This window comes from Cherax quadricarinatus, chromosome 65 (assembly GCF_038502225.1).
Source record: "Cherax quadricarinatus isolate ZL_2023a chromosome 65, ASM3850222v1, whole genome shotgun sequence".
In the NCBI taxonomy this organism is placed as follows: domain Eukaryota; kingdom Metazoa; phylum Arthropoda; class Malacostraca; order Decapoda; family Parastacidae; genus Cherax; species Cherax quadricarinatus.
In genome coordinates this window covers 980,389-1,000,776 of record NC_091356.1, presented here as the reverse complement: position 1 = coordinate 1,000,776, position 20,388 = coordinate 980,389, and the positions used below count along the sequence as shown (strand labels likewise).

At 37.7% G+C, this 20,388-nt stretch overlaps 1 protein-coding gene across 2 annotated transcripts; it reads right to left on the bottom strand.

Annotated features, from left to right (window-relative positions):
* Positions 1 to 284: 284 nt before the first annotated feature.
* On the bottom strand, positions 285 to 18,382 carry LOC128700562 (small ribosomal subunit protein eS12). 2 transcript variants are annotated; one of them, XM_053793838.2, is made up of 7 exons: positions 18,261 to 18,382; positions 6,951 to 6,988; positions 3,576 to 3,707; positions 1,609 to 1,813; positions 782 to 855; positions 581 to 616; positions 285 to 416 (listed from the first exon to the last, which is right to left on the bottom strand). In XM_053793838.2, the coding sequence occupies exons 2-5, from the start codon at positions 6,965 to 6,967 to the stop codon at positions 790 to 792; spliced, it is 420 nt and encodes a 139-aa protein (XP_053649813.1). In that variant the 5' UTR covers positions 6,968 to 6,988; positions 18,261 to 18,382; the 3' UTR covers positions 285 to 416; positions 581 to 616; positions 782 to 789. The 2 variants fall into 2 exon arrangements, with proteins under 2 accessions (XP_053649813.1, XP_053649814.1); XM_053793839.2 differs by having other exon boundaries at positions 581 to 612.
* Between the last annotated feature and the right edge of the window lie 2,006 nt (positions 18,383 to 20,388).

Sequence of the window (20,388 nt, the reverse complement as noted above, 5' to 3'; positions counted from 1 at the left end):
AAAGTTTTTCCTGTGGTCACCCTACCTCGATGAAACAGCCAGTGTTAAAATTTGGGGAACCACTAAATCTGTAGGAATCACAAAGCATATAGGGAATGGAAGGCACTTGGCTTCAATGCAAGTGGAGGGGCATGAGGAGCATTAAATCTTTGGTTCAAAGCCTTTTCATTAGATGCACTATCCTTCACAAACTCTTACTTTGTGATAATTTGCATCATGACATCCAAATGAAATAATGTATAATCTTGGCCTGTTTTCCTATATAAGGTATTGAACACTTCAAATTTCAATTTTTTTTTATTTATTTTTTTTAATTTGTGGAAATCAGTGGCCCCCATTCAAATGCTGAGCAGGATCTTTTAGCTTAAATTCACCCCTGACTCCTGGATTACTGGAACTTTTGTGATTCTGCACACCTGGGAGAAAAGACTGCAATTAAAATTACATAAAATATATATAAACAAAAGAAATAGGCAAAAATTCAGACTCATTAAACCAGTAATTTAGCAACATGGGACTTTCTGCACATTTTTTCATCATTATACACAATTGAAGCAGAATGGATTCATAAAGCACTTACATATATATATAGGGTTTTCACTGTCCCTTAGTCTATCTGGGGAAACAGGACTTCAATTAAAATCACATAAAATAAAAATAAACAAATGCAATAAGCAAAAATTCAGACTCATTAAACCAGTAATTTAACAACATAAGACTTTCTGCAAATTTTTTCATCACTATGTGCAATTAAACCAGAATGGAGTCATAGAATACTTACCTAGGGTTTTACTGTCCCTTGCTCTTGAAATACTCATTGACAACATCATGAGCCTGGGTCTCCTTACCATAGTTCTGTAAGAAATGAGTGATCAGGTTTATAATTTGTACATGTTACACATTATGTACATAGTCTAGAATATTTGAATCATTAATTTTATGTACAACATACAGAACACGTGAACTACTTGTTAAAAATAAAAATCAAATTCAAGAGGGAGTACTCAACCCATAAGGCAAATAAATGCAATATAAGAACAGCTAAGTTTCCATACCAAAAACTGATCTTAGGCTAACACCTAAAGACAATAACCTATCATCTACAGTGCCTTATCCTAATATGATTCCATTAATTGTTTAGGGACCCATTTACTTCCCATGATACATGACATTTAAGTGTTAATATTTAACAACTTACAAGTTTAGCTTAGCATGCTAAACTGGGACTTTTTATTTTTAATCAAGGAGGGGGAAAGTGTTAAACCCATAGGGATTATATGCTACTGCACATGCAGTAAACCAAGGAAAGGGTAGGGCAAGTCCAGATACCGTGACTCCATAAGTGATCAGAAGAGTAAAAGATGTCTGTACTTATTAAATTAGCAATTATACAGCACTGTCACATTTCAGAGCATTGGGGGTTACAATAAGTTTCCTAAGATCCATACCATGAAGACTTGCCTCAATAGCCTAATTTTGCAGCACCATTTACCACAAATCTGTAGCCAATGTCTCTTAAGATTTAAAAATAAAATAGACATGACATGAAACTGAAAAGAGCTTAGAAGGTGCCAATGACAATGTCTTGGAGTAACAGCCAATACTTACAGTGACAACAAGACACGAGCAGCCTACAATCTTACGAGCCTTCCCTTCACGATCAATCTTGCAGAGACCAGCCCATTCCCCCAGCATTTTGTTTGAGTCAACCTTCAGGAGCTTGATCTGATGCTCTTGGCAGAGGGCCTCAATAAGTTTCGAGTAGCCAGGCTCATCACAGTTATTTGCTAACAAGCACAGATGTGCCTGACGCCTGTTTAAAAGGAAAAATAAACTATTTTATACATGGTTTAATTATCAATCAATATTCTACTGCTAATTATTATATACTGTACCACTATCACTAGTGTAGCCATTGAAAAGGATGAGCAAGAAGTGATGCAAAATTCAGTTATTCAGCAGTGATAGCAACAATCTACTCATACCAAGTATGACAAATCAGACAGTATCTGACAAATCCGATTACCTTGAAATTAAATTAAGGATCCCAGCCCCCAATATTCCAGGAAATCGATAATTTTTTTTTTTATGAAATCTTGTATGTACAATTTCCCACAACTATAACTACAAATAAAACCTAATGTAATGTAGGTGCCTGTGATGTTGAAACAAAACAGCCTACATTTTTTAAAATAATATTACACATGTACATAAACAATATAAACTGACCCCCATAACCCTCTCCAGGTAACTAATTTTTAATGTTTTAGGGTCTGAGGCAGTTTCACAGTAATTAAGATTTACTTTCAGCATGTGAAGAGTTTCAGCAATGAAATCTCAAAAAAATCTCTTCAGGTGGAACACACTTTAATATGTTGAAGCAAGTGAAAAACAATCAGAGTTCACCATGGGACAAGAATTTTTGAACATCAATTTTCATATGTATTTTTTATGGCTTTAGGACATTGAGAATTTAATGGCCTGAGCCTTGTTGGACCTTTGAGTGTCTGCTTACATCATTTGTATGTCTGCCTCTTTGCAGAAAGCAGCTAGAGAAAATGACACTGAAATGCTTTTAAATAGTGCAAAACATAACCAATGAGAAGCAAGACATATATTGACTACACTAAGAACTCTATACTTGTTTACCGACGACTCAGACTTATGAGGGGCTCTGGTCAGTATGCATACCTAAATAATGTATATCAGAGAAGATTTCCTCTATTCTGTTTATTACAATATACATATACTACTGTATAAACATTTAAAAATATAGTAAGAATGTTATAAATGGTGTAAGGGTGACATTAAAATGCCTAGCCATGCTAGCTGTGATAGTGGCCCCTTCTGTAATTAGTATTTTATAACATGTAAACCACACAATATCCTAAAATATATAAACCCTGCATTGTAATCTTTATAGAGAATGAACTTGATATGATTTGATTTGATTACAGAATGCTCCTTGCTTAAAGACTAATTCATTTACCGATGTGGTCTTAGGAATGTAACTGTTGTTGAATGAGGAGAGGCTGTAGTGTAAAGGGATTAGCTTAAACACCCTTCACACAAGGCAAAGTACCACAGTAACAAATCCGTCTTCAAAAGGAATACTGGCATGTTCCGAGTCTGTTCCTGATACTACACACAACCAGCACTAGCATAACTGATCAAACCACCTGGCTTAGGCCAGTAGGTGACTTAGACGTGCCTCGCATGGGCCAGCAGGCCTGCTGCAGTGCTCCTTCCTTCCTTCTTATGGGATGCCTGGTCTGGGATCAACTGCAGCACTGACCCTTTCCCAGAAACTGTCTACAGCTAAGCCCTTATGAAACTATGAACAGTACTGGCATACATGTCTCATCCATTTTAGCTCAACCACAATTGGACATTAAGAAAGAGGTCCTGAGGGAGCATGTATAGATGATAATTTCTCTCCTTCCCTTGCACAGTCTACATCATCACTGAACAGCAAGATTCAACCCATGTGATTCTAACTGCCCTATGATAAGACACATTTTGTGCAGGAAGTGAATTTCTTAAGTCAATTTTACAAACTATTATTAGTATATTACTTGTCTAAAGCCTTTACAGCTTCATGGAGTCCACGAGCAAGACCATCAGCCATAAGAGCCTGCTTTAGCACTTCTTGGACTGCAGTATTCAAGTCCATGGGGCCACCGACCGCCACGGGAACACTAACGTCTCTGAAAATGAGAGTAAATGTGTTTGTACAAATTAAAAAAAATGTATAATACCCTAAAATATCTAAATACTCATGCACAACTTTTAAATTGATGTAATATGATGACATTCTTCAATGCAGCTTCCACTTTTAATTAACAGCATACCTAATTCTTCACCAAGTACTGAGTATAATTGAAATCAAACATTCTGACAAACACTGAAAAAGAAAAAATTATGTTGGATATATATATATTATCCTTGTGCAGCTACCCTGATCTATATACAAGGAAGATGTACTGTAATATATATATTGTAGTATAAATCAGAAGCTATGTTAAATATATGTCAAACACACATGATGCGTCATACAGAGGGTTTAGGTTTACTAGCCTGTTGTATTTACAACCTAGTGTACATGCTTACAACTTATGCACCATATCTTTAGAGCAGCAATGACTAAAAAATGGAATTTCTTAAATTATAAACACAGGAAATAAAAATATTGTTCATAGATTTGAGCTCAGTACATTACTCAGCAGAGCTCTTACTACAGGAGGGCCTTGCTTATACAGGTTAGGTTAGGTTCTGGGCTACTGCTGTAAAGCAAAACAGCCTTTTTTCAGTTTCAAGTGCACATAAAAGCCTAGTAACATGTTTACACTATCATATACATATTAACAGAGTTAAGTCTTGGTCAAGTTATTTTGGGAGACATTGTCTTCAAATGAGTGCACAGCCAGAACTCAGTCTGGCCTTCTAGTCATACTTCATTGAAAAAACATGTTTATGGTTATTTAAGTTTGTTTGGGTTGGGTATCTAGCAACTTAAAAAACCTCACCATGACTATAAATGGTCCAAGTCAGACAAATGTTGTCGTTAAGCTCCTCTCTCCTATACCTGGAGGTTATTCCGGGGATCAACGCCCCCGCAGCCCGGTCCATGACCAGGCCTCCCGATGGATAAGGGCCTGATCAACTAGGCTGTTACTGCTGGCCGCACGCAGTCCAACGTACGAGCCACAGCCCGGCTGATCTGGCACTGACTTTAGGTATCTGTCCAGCTCTCTCTTGAAGGCAGCCAGGGGTTTATTGGCACTTCCCCTAATGCTTGATGGGAGGCTGTTGAACAGTCTTGGGCCCCAGACACTTATGTCGTTTTCCCTTAGTGTACCAATGGCGCCCCTACTTTTTATTGGGGGCATTTTGCATCGCCTGCCCAGTCTTTTACTTTCGTAGGGAGTGATTTCTGTGTGCAGATTTGGGACCATTCCTTCCAGGATTTTCCAAGTGTAGATTATGATATATCTCTCCCTCCTGTGTTCCAATGAGTACAAGTCAAGTGCTTCCAAGCGTTCCCAGTAGTTAAGGTGCTTGACAGAACTTATACGTGCAGTAAAGGATCTCTGCACACTCTCTAGATCTGTGGTTTCATCTGCTTTGAATGGAGATGTTAATGTACAGCAGTATTCCAGCCTAGAGAGAACAAGTGATTTGAAAAGGATCATCATTGGCTTGGCATCTCTCATTTTGAACGTTCTCATTATCCATCCTATCATTTTCTTTGCACATGCGATCGTGGCACTGTTGTGATCCTTGAAAGCGAGATCCTCAGACATTACTACTCCCAGGTACCTTACATTATTTTTCCACTCTATTGTATGGCCAGAGTCTGTAGTATACTCTGATCTAGCTATTATCTCCTCCAGTTTTCCATAACGTAGTTGGAATTTGTCCTCATTGAACATCATATTGTTTACCGTTGCCCACTGGAAAACTTTGTTTATATCTTCTTGGAAGTTAACTGCGTCCTCAGCAGATGACAGCCTCATGCAGATCCTAGTATCATCCGCAAACGATGATACGGTGCTGTGATGTATATCTCTGTCTATGTCTGATATGAGGATGAGGAATAAGATGTGGGCGAGTACTGTGCCTTGTGGAACAGAGCTCTTCACTATGGCAGCCTCTGATTTAACTCTGTTGACCACTACTCTGTGTTCGATTTGTTAGGAAGTTGAAGGTCCATCTCCCCACTTTCCCAGTTATTCCTTTAGCACGTATTTTATGGGCTATTACGCCATGATCGCATTTGTCAAATGCTTTTGCAAAGTCTGTGTATATTACATCTGCATTCTGATTTTCTTCCAGTGCATCCAAGGCCATATCGTAGTGATCCAGTAGTTGTGAGAGGCAAGAGCGACCTGCCCTGAACCCATGTTGCCCTGGATTGTGCAGATTTTGGGAATCCAGGTGATTTGCAATCCTGCTTCTTAGCACTCTTTCAAAGATTTTTATGTGGGACGTCAGAGCTATTGGTCTATAGTTCTTAGCTAATGCTTTGCTGCCACCTTTATGGAGTGGGGCTATATCAGTCATTTTAAGTGACTGGAATTTCACCCATGTCCAAACTCCTCTTCCATAGTGTACTTAGGGCACACGAGAGGGGTTTCTTGCAGTTCTTAATGAAAACAGAGTTCCACGAATCTGGGCCCGGGGCTGAGTGCATGGGCATGTTGTCAATGGTTTTTTCGAAATCTATCGGAGTTAGGGTAATGTCGGAAATCTGGCACACATTTATGGAGTTTTGAGGCTCATTCATGAAGAAATCATTTGGGTCGTCATTCCTCAGACCGATTAGTGGTTCACTAAACAGAGTCATACTGGGATTTCAATATTTCACTCATTTCCTTGTTGTCATCTGTGTAAGTCCCATCCTGTCTGAGTAAGGGCCTGATACTAGATGTGGTATTTGTCATGTTTTTGGCATATGAAAAGAAATATTTTGAATTTCTTTCAATTTCACTAATAGCTTTAAGCTCCTCCTGTCTCTCCTGGCTCCTGTAAGAGTCATTTAAGTTAAGTTTGATAGTTTCCACTTCCCTGGTCAGCGCCTCCTATGTGTATTCTCCAGTCATGGCATTGTGCCTCTTTGCTCTTTTTTTTTCACCATTTTTTAACAATTTGCATACAATATAACACACTGAATACTTTACTAGAACACCATGACTGAACACTAGCCTCTGATTTGCTAGGCATGCATTTTAAGACATTTGTCCTCTCATGAATGTATTTTTGGCTAGTATCTCTCAAAAAATTTACACAAACATTTTGCCTGGGTTTGTACACCTTGCTTGTATAATAATAAATAAGCAATTAACCAAGTTTTGTAAATAGCTAATCTTCATACAAGCCTTAAATTTTTACAGGTATCAACCAATAAACAAATACCAGTTACAAGAACAAACCAATTATTCTCAACTCACCCTTCCACGTCAGACATGCTGAACTATAGGACGTCCTCCTGGAAAAAATATGAAAATACAGTACCAGTGCAATTACAATTTTCTCAAATTTGGCACAATATATTTTTATTAAGTGATAAGGTAGTTATTGAAATTGCATACATCTTATACAAGAGGAATAGCATTTCTTCTTAAGCATATACTTATCGCCCACCCTGATACACGATAGTGAATAAGCACTGCAGCTGGCCAACAGGCTCAAAAATGGTTTTCCAATTACTTTGCTACAAATCTTTTCTTCTCCCCAAATCATAAATTAACTAATTTACAAAGGATTGATACACTCTACATTACATGTAAGTACTAAGACAATGTGGGCCATACACTGCAATGAGGTGGATATTCAATCCTGTGTGCAAAAAACTGCCAAGCATACTTTTCTTTTGCAGCCAGCATCCCCCACCCAATTTCTTAAAAGACAGGTTAAAAACACTAAATGCATACTACAAAAAGACAGAATTGGGAGATACATAATTAAGTGTACAAATAAAAAATAGAAATGTAACAAAATATGCTGAAATCTATTAACAAAACAGATAATGCAGCAATGAATTTAGGTTTGATAAAATACTACTTTGACAATAAACTTACTCAAACTGAGATTGCTGGCATTTACTAATACATTTCACAGGAACAGATTCAAGTCCCACTCATACCCACTCATTCTAGTTACATACAGTATTTGCCTAACTTTATTTTTAAAGCCAATCAAAGGGCTCACTTCAGTGATTTAAGAACAAAGAACAGCAGGCCTGTTGCAGTGATTTACTATCATTGAAACAAGCCCTGCGATTATTTTAAAATAGGTTAAAGTACATGAATGAGAAAAAGTGAGTACTACTATCAGCACTTGACTGTTCTTGAAATGTTCGTCTCAGTGAGTGAGAATTATCTCTCTTATACGTATTATCAATAATAATAATAATAATCTTTATTTACTACAAGTATATGTACATGGTATACAGTCCTAGCTGACAACAATGACATACTACTACATAGAAAGCCACTTGTTATGCTGAGCATCTCGGGAAAATTAGATCAGTGTCCCAGGATGCGACCCACACCAGTCGACTAACACCCAGGTACCCATTTTACTGATGGGGAACATAAACAGGTGGAAAGAAACACGCCCAATGTTTCTACTCTGACTGGGAATCGAACCCAGACACCAAATCAGTCAGAACGCTATTTTCCTACTGGTAGTGTGTGTTCTCCCTTATTTAAAAATTTAAAATGACTGGCAAGCACTAACCCAACAACTACTTAAGTTCGTGTTATGTTTTTGTGACAATGGTTGTGTAAATAATAAGATTGTTTACAGCTCAAAAAATTAGTAAATGGTTTGTTACCACTGTAACTTGCTTACAAATCAAAATGAGAGTACGACTGATATATAGACAATTTGTCTAGGCCAGTGGACACAAGCAGCAATGTTCTGAATATTTTACATTGATTAACTTTTGCTTGCCAGGAGCTTTATAGACTCAATGTACATTAAGAGCAGCAATGGGCAGCTCTCTTAATGTACATACATCAAGGCTTCATAAAGCTCTTTGGCAAGCGAAACAGCAATACACTAACATTTGGATCGATTGACAGCATACTCAGCTCACATACTGAATGTCCATGGTTCAGTCCCTGGCATAGGTGGAAATGCTGGGCATGTTTCCTTACCACTGATATTCCTGTTCACCTACCATTAAGTAGGTACCTGGGTCTACTTGTGTGGTCCACAAGTAAAGAACCTATGTTTTCAATGGAAATAAGAGCCCTCGATAATCTTATCACAAGGCCATTTTCCTAAAAAGTTCATAATGCCTGGGCCTCATTCTTCTGGCTCCTGCCTGTAAGAGAGGCAGGTCCATCTCTCACCCACCCACACCCACTCGTGAACTTACCTAATCTATTTTTAAAGCTATCCAAGGTTCTACTCATCCACTACTGAATGACCAAATTAGTGTTTTTCTATATCTTTTCCAAATTTAATTTTTCCTACTAAAACCCACTGGCGAGTCATGTCTTGGTTTGATATTTTTAGCATGCTGTTCTCATATTATTTTTCTTTATTCCTACCTACCTGTCTTCCATTTCCCTCTAATTATATGCCTTTCCAGAAGTGCAGATTCAGTGCCCTCTGTGTATCCTCATCAGCAGTACTCTAAAGCCAATAGTGCATAAGTGTTCAACATAAATCTAATAGAATTCATACGATTTTGTTCGGATTTTTAACCCTGGAGGGTTAGCCATCCAGGATAACCCAAGAAAAGCAGAGCATCGAGAGTGTCTTATTTCCATTGGTGTCCTCAATCTTGTCCACCAAGATGTAACCCACACCAGTCTACTAACACCAAGGTACCTATTTGCTTGCTGGGTGAACAGGGACAGCAGATATAAGGAAACACAGCCAATGTTTCCACCCTTGCCAGGGAGTGAACCACGGACACTGAGATGAGAGCATTGCCTACCAGGCCATAGTAGTATAAATAATGCAAATCCTCAGGTTATACTTCACTTTATATCCTTCGTAAGGCTTCATTTTGATTACCTGGAGAGAGATGTTTACCTGGAGAGAGTTCCGGGGGTCAATGCCCCCACGGCCCGGTCTGTGACCAGGCCTCCTGGTGGATCAGAGCCTGATCAACCAGGGCAGGAATAAATAAAGGAGATACAATGTGATGAAAATATCTAACTGGGACAAGTGTACGAGGCTTTAAGAGGAAGCTAGATAGGTACATACTAAGTGCCAGATCAACAAGGCTGTGATGGTTATGTGGGCCAGCAAGCTGCCAGCAGCAACAGTCTGGCTGACCAGGCAAGTCTGACCCAGGCTCCCGTAGAAAAACTATGAAACTTAAGATTTATCACATTTATAAAGTTGGAAAAATTTAGATTTAGAAAGGATATAGGCAAGCACTGGCTTGGTAATAGACCTGTGGAACAAACTACCAAGTAGTCACTAAGAACCCCAATGGAAATGAGTCACTCACATTTTTAGGTTATACTAGGTAATTTACATATGTTAAACTAGGTATGATAATTGTACTTGTATGTGCCTGTACCTAAACAACTTACTTAGTGCCTTGGGTGGCTTTAATAGATACACAAGTAGGTGTGGGAGGGTGAGCTGGACCTGCCTAGCATGGGGCAGGCCAGTTGCTGTCCTTTTATGTTTAAATGTAGTTCTCTTGTGTCCCCAGCAGGGTATATTTAATGGCCTACTCGAGCGTCAGCGAAGAAAAATCAGTATTCTTATTCAGCCATTAATTCCCGACCGTACATAAGACACATGGACAACACGCTTCTAACTTGTATATTACAATCAACACTAAGCTCTAAATCCACAAAGGTTAAGCATATTATATACCATTTGTTACATAAGATTGTATGGAACCCGTAAGTCAATGTAGATTTTTTGGGTTAGCGTCAGCGGCAGCAGCGACTTCCAAGCTCCGTACTTTTCTCCAACAACCAGAGCTACCAATGCTCCTATGATGACCTAGTTACAAGCAAAACTGCACTACCCAACATAGCACCCAGAATGACCAAAGATTACCAACAGTGAAACCTACAAATCGAAAATAATAGAGATCAAAGGAAGACTGCCCACAAACCGAAAGAAACACCCCGCTGCCAGCTGAACAACGTAACCCTAAGCTTTGTATAACTACAACTTCTTCTTAACTACAACAATTCCTGTAGTATTATGAGGCGCAATCTAAGAGGAAACAGCACCAAGGCCAGCAAGAAAACACCGAAAAATCAACTATTCAACAAGTGTAGTCAGGAGGACGCCGGCCCAGCAACCACCCCACTCACCACCGCTCAAGGCGACACCACAACAATAACAACAAACATGGCTGCCACCAGCCCATCCTCCCCTCTCTTCCCCGGATTCAACCTACCAAGTAGTCTCTCAGGTATGACCAACGATCCAGATACCCTAAAAACATACATCTCCAACTTAGTTATTGAAAATATGAATCTTTGAGAGACGCTAACAAAACAAGACACCAGGATGACAACTCGAGAACAAAATCCTCAGTCTTGAACAAAAGTTATCAACACCAGGAATGACTAACTGTGACAAGACCATCCAAGCAGTCATAGATAGCCATACCCAACAAATAATATCTCTTAATACAAAGGTTGAAGAAGCAGTAAAAGAATGGAAGAACAACTTAGATAACCAGTTCAGTGACTACTTTGCTCTCCAAGAAGATAAAACTGAGCAAGATAAACTATCGGACGCAGTAATAGTTAACAGTCCACTTTTTCCCAGTGATATGAACCAAACAAACAGTAAAGAAATTACTCTGCAGATCATAAAGGACCAAACAAGTGTTATTGTACCAGAGTCAGAAATAAAAGCCAGGTTACTAGGATCCCATGGTAGAAAAAGTGTTATGCTTAGATTCCACCCACATGACAGGAAAAAAGACTTAATTATTGCATCTATTAAAGTAAAGAAAGAGGTATACATAAACGAGTGTCTTACCAAAAAACGTCAGAACCTCCTTTATAGTCAGAAAACTTAAGCGGGAGAATAATGACACAATACACCAATGCTTCACACGAGATGGGAAAATTCTTGTTAGGAAAACAAATGTAGGTCAACTGTACACAATAACGAACGAGAATGATCTATCACGATTTCTCAGGGATACTAATCTTACAGAGAATAACTAAACAATGTCCAACCTAAAAGCCTACGTAGTGTAGTGAATGTTTTGCTCCATTATTGTTCAAATTTCATTGTACAATCTCTTAGTAATTAAATAATCAACTACCTCATTTTGTGATTTTACTAGTAAGCATAAGTCACCTTATGTAATTTTCTTATTTACTATTGTTTGCTTAAACATTAGCTGAATTGATACTTTCTCTGTCCATATTATTACCTCATATTTTTTAAATACTATCAATTGATATTACTTACTAAAATTAATAATTATCATTTTTACTATAATTTCAATTTACTCTTAACATTTTTGACATTTAATAACCATTACTTGTCTAATTACCTTTACCTGTTTTAATACCACATTTACTATCTTAGAGTAATCTTAATTACCTTGTGCTGCCATATAACCTCTAGTACAGTGGACCCCCGCATACCGATGGCATCACATAACGATTAATCCGCATACCGCTTGCTTTAATCGCAAAAATTTTGCCTCGCATACCGCTTAAAAACCCGCTCACCGATGTTCGTCCGAGACACGTCCAATGTGCGCCCTCAGCCAGCCTCACATGTGCCGCCGGTGGCATTGTTTACCAGCCAGCCTCCGCGGTAACATCCAAGCATACAATCGGAATATTTCGTATTATTACAGTGTTTTCGGTGCTTTTTCTGGAAAATAAGTGACCATGGGCCCCAAGAAAGCTTCTAGTGCCAACCCTACAGCAATAAGGGTGAGAATTCCAATAGAGATGAAGAAAGAGATCATTGATAAGTATGAAAGTGGAGTGCATATCGCCGACCTGGCCAGGTTGTACAAGAAACCCCAATCAACCATCGCTACTATTGGTGGTACAGCTGCTGCAGCTGCTGTAGCATCGTCTGCTGCTGCTGCTGCTGTAGCATCGTCTGCTGCTGCTGCTGCTGTAGCATCGTCTGCTGCTGCTGCTGTAGCATCGTCTGCTGCTGCTGCTGTAGCATCGTCTGCTGCTGCTGTAGCATCGTCTGCTGCTGCTGTAGCACTGTTGTTGGTGTGGCTTATTGAGAATATACCAAGAAACAATTAACCCCAGAGGATTTGCCACCCAGGATAACCCAAAAAAGTCAGTGTCATCGAAGACTGTCTAACTTATTTCCATTGGGGTCCTTAATCTTGTCTCCCAGGATGCAACCCACACCAGTCGACTAACACCCAGGTGAACAGGGAAAAATGCCTGGAACTAGTGCTCATATTGGTGAATTTAAAGCCAGCAAAGGTTGGTTTGAGAGATTTAAGAATCGTAGTGACATACACAGTGTGATAAGGCATGTTCTGGAAGAAAATACCAAACAGGACCTACAGTACTCAGGAGGAAAAGGCACTCCCAGGACACAGTGTCTCATCAGTCATTGCTGCATCTTCAATAAAGGTAAGTGTCATTTATTCTTCATTTAGTAGACTAGTACATGCACAATATATACTGTGCATGTACTACTCTACTATTGTGCATGTATCCTTCTCTTTGTGTGTAGGAAAATGTATATTTCACGTGGTAAAATTTTTTTTTTCATACTTTTGGGTGTCTTGCACGGATTAATTTGATTTCCATTATTTCTTATGGGGAAAATTCATTCGCATACCGATTATTTCGCATAACAATGACCCCTCTTGCACGGATTAAAATCGGTATGCGGGGGTCCACTGTATAACTACCAGTGCAATATTGAATGAAATAAACATTACTTTTTCACTTTTTTGTAATCATTATTACTTACTAAAATTTTATTAAACACCATATTTACTACCAGTCAATTTTACTTTTGTACATTAAACATTATTTTATACTTCCCATAACATTTTGTTGCCAAATTTTCAAGTTTGTATATTCAACTCCAACCTTTATACCTGTGTACCATCTTACTATCATATTATAACCAAGACATTACCCTTGTTATTTTTTTACTATTATTCTTTTGGTACTTTAATTGTGAATTATATTTTGTCAATTTAAATCTAGTTATACTCCTGATCTTGTCAACAACCTATACCAGACTAGTGCAATTGCAAGTACCATTTCAATTTGTATTTTTATATTATAAGTTTGTATTATAATTCCTACTCTAAGATTGTTTTCATATCTTAGTGACTATATTGTGTGTGCAATTAGTGTATTTTTCAATTATATTATTGTTCAAGGCCCTTAACTATCTTTTGCTAACTAGTACCAACTACGTCATATATTTTTTTTCTACTTTTTTTTATTCTTTTGCTACCTTAACTTGCATATTTTATCTTGTCAATTTAAATCTAGTTATACTCTAATTCTTGTAAACAACTTATATAACACCTTAGTGCAATTACAATTGAGAGTCTTGTGCCTTTTTTATATTATTAGATTAAACTCAGTTGTACTATAGTCAATACCAAATTCATTATATTAGACCATATTGCAATTACTAGTGAGAGACTGGTGCTATTTTTAATTTGTATTGTTATATTATTAGATTAAATCTAGTTGTACTATAGCTCATTCTAGCTCAAAACATAGACTCCACAAAAGTCATTATATTAGACCTTAGTGCAATTATTTGATTACCACTTTATTGTTCACCACAACTTATATAAGTCCCTTTTATATTATAATTTTATATTATAATTCTAACTTTAAAGAATTACCTTTAAAGTACTACCTACTATCATATTCCCAAGCTCCATTATTTGACCATCACTTTATTTGTTCACCACAAATTATTTTAGTCCCTTTTATATTGTCTCCTTTATTTTAGCTTTAAAAAACTACCTTAGCTCATTATTTTTACATTTGTTAAATAATTCAGGTGCTATTTTTTTTTTAGCTTTAGAATATTTACTTTATTTTTTACTTAATTCTAACTATAGATTCACTACAAATCTTATGATTACAAGCATTGATCCTGATACCAACCTCTTATTTAATGACTTAAATGATTCAAACAGTTACTGTAATTACTACACAGCAGAACAATCAAAGGCACTTCTCAGAGCTAACAACAACATAACTATCTTTAACTACAATATCAGATCTTTAAGCAAGCATTATGATGACCTCCTAGCATTACTAAATTCCTTGCATGCCAATATGTCCATCATTACACTAACTGAAACCTGGCTAAAGCCTGATACTACAGACGTCTATGCCATTTCTGGTTACACAGCCATACACAACTGTAGGTCAGACCAACAAGGGGGTGGCACTGCTATATACTACTCAGACCAACTAGAATGTATCACTAATACTTGCACAAGGGATGAACATGGGGAATATATAATAGCTAAATTCAAATCCAAATACCTACAAAAACCTCTCACAGTGATAAACATCTACAGAGTTCCACAATCAAACATTAGCCAATTTAGTCAAAACCTAGGAAGTATGATAACTGATGCACGCATGAACAAAGATCACTTACTACTCTCAGGTGACTTCAATATAAATCTCCTGCAAGACCAGGACCCACACGTTACTGAATTCACAAACACAATGAGTAACTGCATGTTGCTACCAACAGTAACAAAACCTACAAGAGTTACAGAGACTAGTGTTTCCCTACTTGACCACATCTGGACCAACACCATATCCCCTTTAAAATCAGGCATAATTACAGATAATACCACAGACCACTACCCTACTTTCCTCATAACAACTCTTGGTAAAATACCCCAAGACACTACTAAAGTCACCTTCAGACTTCACAATGAGGCAGCCATTAATAACTTCACAACAGCAGTAACAAACATTGACTGGCACACTGAGCTAGAAATCTATACAGATATTGATGAATGTTTTAATAATTTTCTAAAAATGACCCAATACCTTTATAACAAGCACTGCCCTAAAAAACCTAAACAGATGACAGCTAAGAGACTGAACAGTCCCTGGCTAACACCCAGCATTCTCAAATCCATAAATACAAAACACCGATATGAAAAACAGTACAGAATGGGTCACATAACCAGAGACCAAACAAAACGTTACTCGTGAATCCTAACCAGCCTGATAAGAAGGGCAAAAAAATTGTATTATGAGAACAGATTATCCAACTTACGAGGTGATATAAAAAAGACCTGGAAGACCCTATCAGAAATTCTGGGAACAAAAAAGATATCACGACATAGCGAAATAAAATTAGCAAAATCAGATGAACCCCAACTCCCACCAACAGAAACAGCAAACAGACTCAATGATTTCTTCTCCACTATAGGTCAAAACCTTGCCAATAAAATCCCAAGCTCAGATACCCCACCAAATGACTACCTCACTGGCAACTACCCGAACACACTGTTCCTAGCTCCGACTAACCCATACGAAGTCCCCCTTATTATCAACGCACTGAAAAACAAGACAGGAGATTTAAATACCTTACCACCCTTTATATACAAAAAAGCATCACAAGTACTATCACCAATCATTGCAACACTCTTTAACAAATCCATTGAATCCTCCACCTTCCCTACAGTTCTCAAAATAGCAAGGGTCACCCTGATCCATAAAGGAGGAGACCAAACACAGTTGAATAACTATAGGCCAATATCCAATTTACACCCTCTCTCAAAAATCTTCGAAAAATTAATTCATAAACGAATCTACTCCTACCTCATCTCCCAAAACATTCTCAACCCCTGCCAATTTGGATTCAGGCCTAATAAAAATACTAATGATGCTATTATACACATGCTAGAACATATATACACTGCAATAGAGAAAAAAGAAGTCCCACTGGGGATCTTCATTGACTTACGTAAAGCTTTTGATACAGTTGACCATGACTTGCTCCACGTAAAATTGTCACACTATTGTATTAGAGGGCACTCCCTCAATTACCTCAAGTCTTACCTCAGCAACAGAAGCCAATATGTGTACGCAAATGGGGCAAGCTCTTCCGCACAACCAATTACAGTTGGTGTCCCACAGGGAAGTGTCCTTGGCCCTCTTCTCTTTCTCCTATACATAAATGACCTACCAAATGCTTCGCAATTACTCAAACCCACACTTTTTGCAGATGACACTAATACGTCTTCTCTCACCCGAGCCCAGTCACGCTAGCCAATACTGTAAACACCGAATTACAGAAAATATCTACCTGGATGAGGACTAACAAACTTACACTAAACATTGACAAAACCTACTTCATTCAGTTTGGTAACAGAGCTACAGATGTACCTCTTAACATAACAATAAACGGATCACCTATCACAAAGCTAACAGAGGGAAAATTCCTAGGAATCCACCTCGATAATACTCAAATTTGATACACATATACAACAAATTTCTAAGAAAATCTCCAAGACTGTAGGCATACTATCGAAGATACGGTACTATGTTCCACAGTCAGCCCTCCTGGCCCTTTATCACTCTCTTATTTACCCCTATCTCACCTATGGAATTTGTGCATGGGGCTCAACAACAATTAACCATCTCAGACCACTAATTACCCAACAAAAGGCTGCAGTTAGAATGATAACAAATTCTCACTACAGGCAGCACAATCCACCAATATTCAATACACTAAACCTACTCACCATACAAAACATCCATACTCATTATTGCACCTATTACATACATAGAACACTTAACTCTGATATTAACCCTCCCCTCAAACATCTCCTTGCCAACCTCAACAGAACACATGACCATAACACAAGGCACAGATCACTCTTTGATGTTCCTTGTGTCCATCTCACGCTATGCAAAAACTCAATGCACATAAAAGGCCCTAAAATCTGGAATTCATTACCTGTAAATATAAAAGAAACACTACCTGTTTATAAATTCAAGTCTCTTCTCAAAGATCACTTACTCACTCAAAACCAAATAAATACTGAATAACTGAACCTTATAAATTGTATATCCTATATGTTACTCACAATTATATCACACAAATGTTAAACCTAGGACCCAATCTAACTATTATTTTTTTAAATACACTACCTAACAGAATACTCCATTCGACTGAATGTACAACAATGCAAGCAACCATATGACCTGTCTTTGTAATACTCATTTGTGCTTTATAGTTATCTGTTTACAATAATGTTTTATCACTGATTTCATCATTGCTTAGTTAATCTTAAGTTAATTTTAAGCCAGCCCGTAATGCTATGCATATAAGTGGCTTTGGCATGCTGCTCTTACCTGTATTTTTTGTACCTCTGTTTGTATGCTTAAATTACTAAATAAATAAATAAATAAAAGTATAATACCTTGTCTTAGCTAACCTGCATGAGAATAAAAATTAGCACACCAGCAGGCCTGCTGGTGTGCCACGACAGTTCTTGCATTATGCCCACCAGGGGCTAATAGGGCTGTCCGGGAAAAGTCCTCAAATATAACTTCGGAAACATCTATGAGCTATTATATGCTAAAAACTTGCGCACTAAAATATATTTTGTCACGTGAATGTTTACAAGCAGACACCTCCCACTATATTACCCAACACATCTCACAAATACCCACTATTTATCTTAAAATCAGCACAATACCTGTAATACAACATGATCTATTACAAGTAAGCTAAAAAAGCCCACAAAAGATGAAGAGAAACTCGATGTTAAGTGATAAAAGTGAGGAACTTACGATCGTCAGTGTTCACCTCTACAAGTTTACCTCATAAAGGAGGAAGAGAGGGAGGGAGAGATGGGGAGGAGGGAGCGGGAGGGGGGAACATCCATGAAGGGAGAAATAGACTGAAGCTCGCGATGCGTAATCAAATCAAATCAAATCAAAGTTTATTCTCTATAAGGATTACAATGCGGGGTTTACAGATTTTGGTTATTGTGTGGTTTACATGTAATAAAATACTAATTACAGAGGGGGTCACTAGAACACCTAGCAAGGCTAGGCATTTCGGGCAAACTTCCATTAATTCTTAACCCTAAATTATTGCAAATTGTGGAGTACGTTGACTAAATACTAAGTGACTGAATACTAGTTTGTGAGTTTAGCAATGTGAATGCTTTTGTTTTGGCACAATACATAGTTTCTATATTGGACTATCACAGGCTAACTTGTGACTAGTTAGGAATCTTTATTTTAAGATTAAGATACGTATTTCTGTGCTTATAGTGAAATGGGTGAGTGAGCGAGTGTAAGTGTGAACCACCAGGTGGTTTTTATGTAGTTAGTTGACGGGGTGTATCAGGGAGATAAGTAAGTAAATAAGTAAGTTTATTCAGGTATAGAATTGTAATTATTCAAGTATAGAATTATAATTTAAGTATAGAATTATAATTTAAGTATAGAATTATAATTTAGCATATTAATAATGAATAGTAACCTTGCAACGAAATTCAGTAGCAATAATGGAACATTGTAACATTATTGGAACACGACATTATTGGAACCCGGGTTGGGAGCTCAAGGTTTCGTGGCGCGAGGCGCGTCCTTCTAAATTCTATAAAGAATAGTTTAGAACTGGTACAGAAAAGGCGTTATTATTGACATACTTTATAGAAACTCCCTGGTTATGTAGAACATTTTGAGCAGCCTTAAGCATAACTTATAAACTACTAGAGGAATTTTTGTAAAAACAATTTATGGAAGTTTTAGTCAGTTGGTTTATAACGTTTGTGGAGGTAGTTACAAATGCTGATCAAATACAAATGTAGATACTGATCTCAATTTCAGTATTATTGCAAAGGGCATACAATAAACTGAAAGCCCCGTGGCCTGGTAGGCAACGGACACTGTCCGTGATTCGATCCTCAGCAAGGGCGAAAACATTGGGCGTGTTTCCTTATAATAATAATAATAATAATCTTTATTTACTACAAGTACATGTACATGGTATACAGTCCTAGCTGACAACAATGACATACTACTACATAGAAAGCCACTTGTTATCCTGAGCATCTCGGGCAAATTAGGTCAGTGTCCCAGGATGCGACCCACACCAGTCGACTAACACCCAGGTACCCATTTTACTGATGGGGAACATAGACAACAGGTGGAAAGAAACACGCCCAATGTTTCTACTCTGGCTGGGAATCGAACCCAGGCCCTCGCCGTGTGAAGCGAGAGCGTTAACCAAGTAAGTAGGTACCTGGGTTGTGGAAAATTACATTTATCTGTATGTAACTCATAATGTACATACCAGTAAATAACAAAGAATTATTATTTATCAGAGTTACATAGACAAGTAGGAATTTGGGACACCTAGGTCACAAAAATGTCCCCCTTCGATACCTACCACTGTCATATCCACAAGTTGCTCTAGACCTATTAATTACAAATGAAATACACATCACCAGGAATTCTGGTAAATATATAAATTTGTGGACTGTATATTAAATTAATAAAGGATTATATATATACACATATGCATAACAGAAGGAGAATATATCTTAATATCACTCACCAATTTGACTGGAGATCAAGGTGTATTATACTCAGAAAACCTCTGTCTATACATGAAAATAACACTGGCCAGAGTTAAACATTAACAGACTTATCTGAGGTTCCTGGAGCTGTCTTGTCCAGTCGCCTGATATCTAATGTTATGCAGGAATGCACATCCAACAATTTTTGGCTCCTATTTGAGAGGTGTCAGCCCAATTTTACCTCTAGAGCATGAAAAATTCTTCCCATTATCGCTAACGTTTTCTCGGCTCATTCAAAACACAAAAGGCGAGTCCGCTCTGCGCAGGCGCAGGGTTTCCCATTTTCGATAACATAATTTTTATTATATACAATATAGGCCATCTAT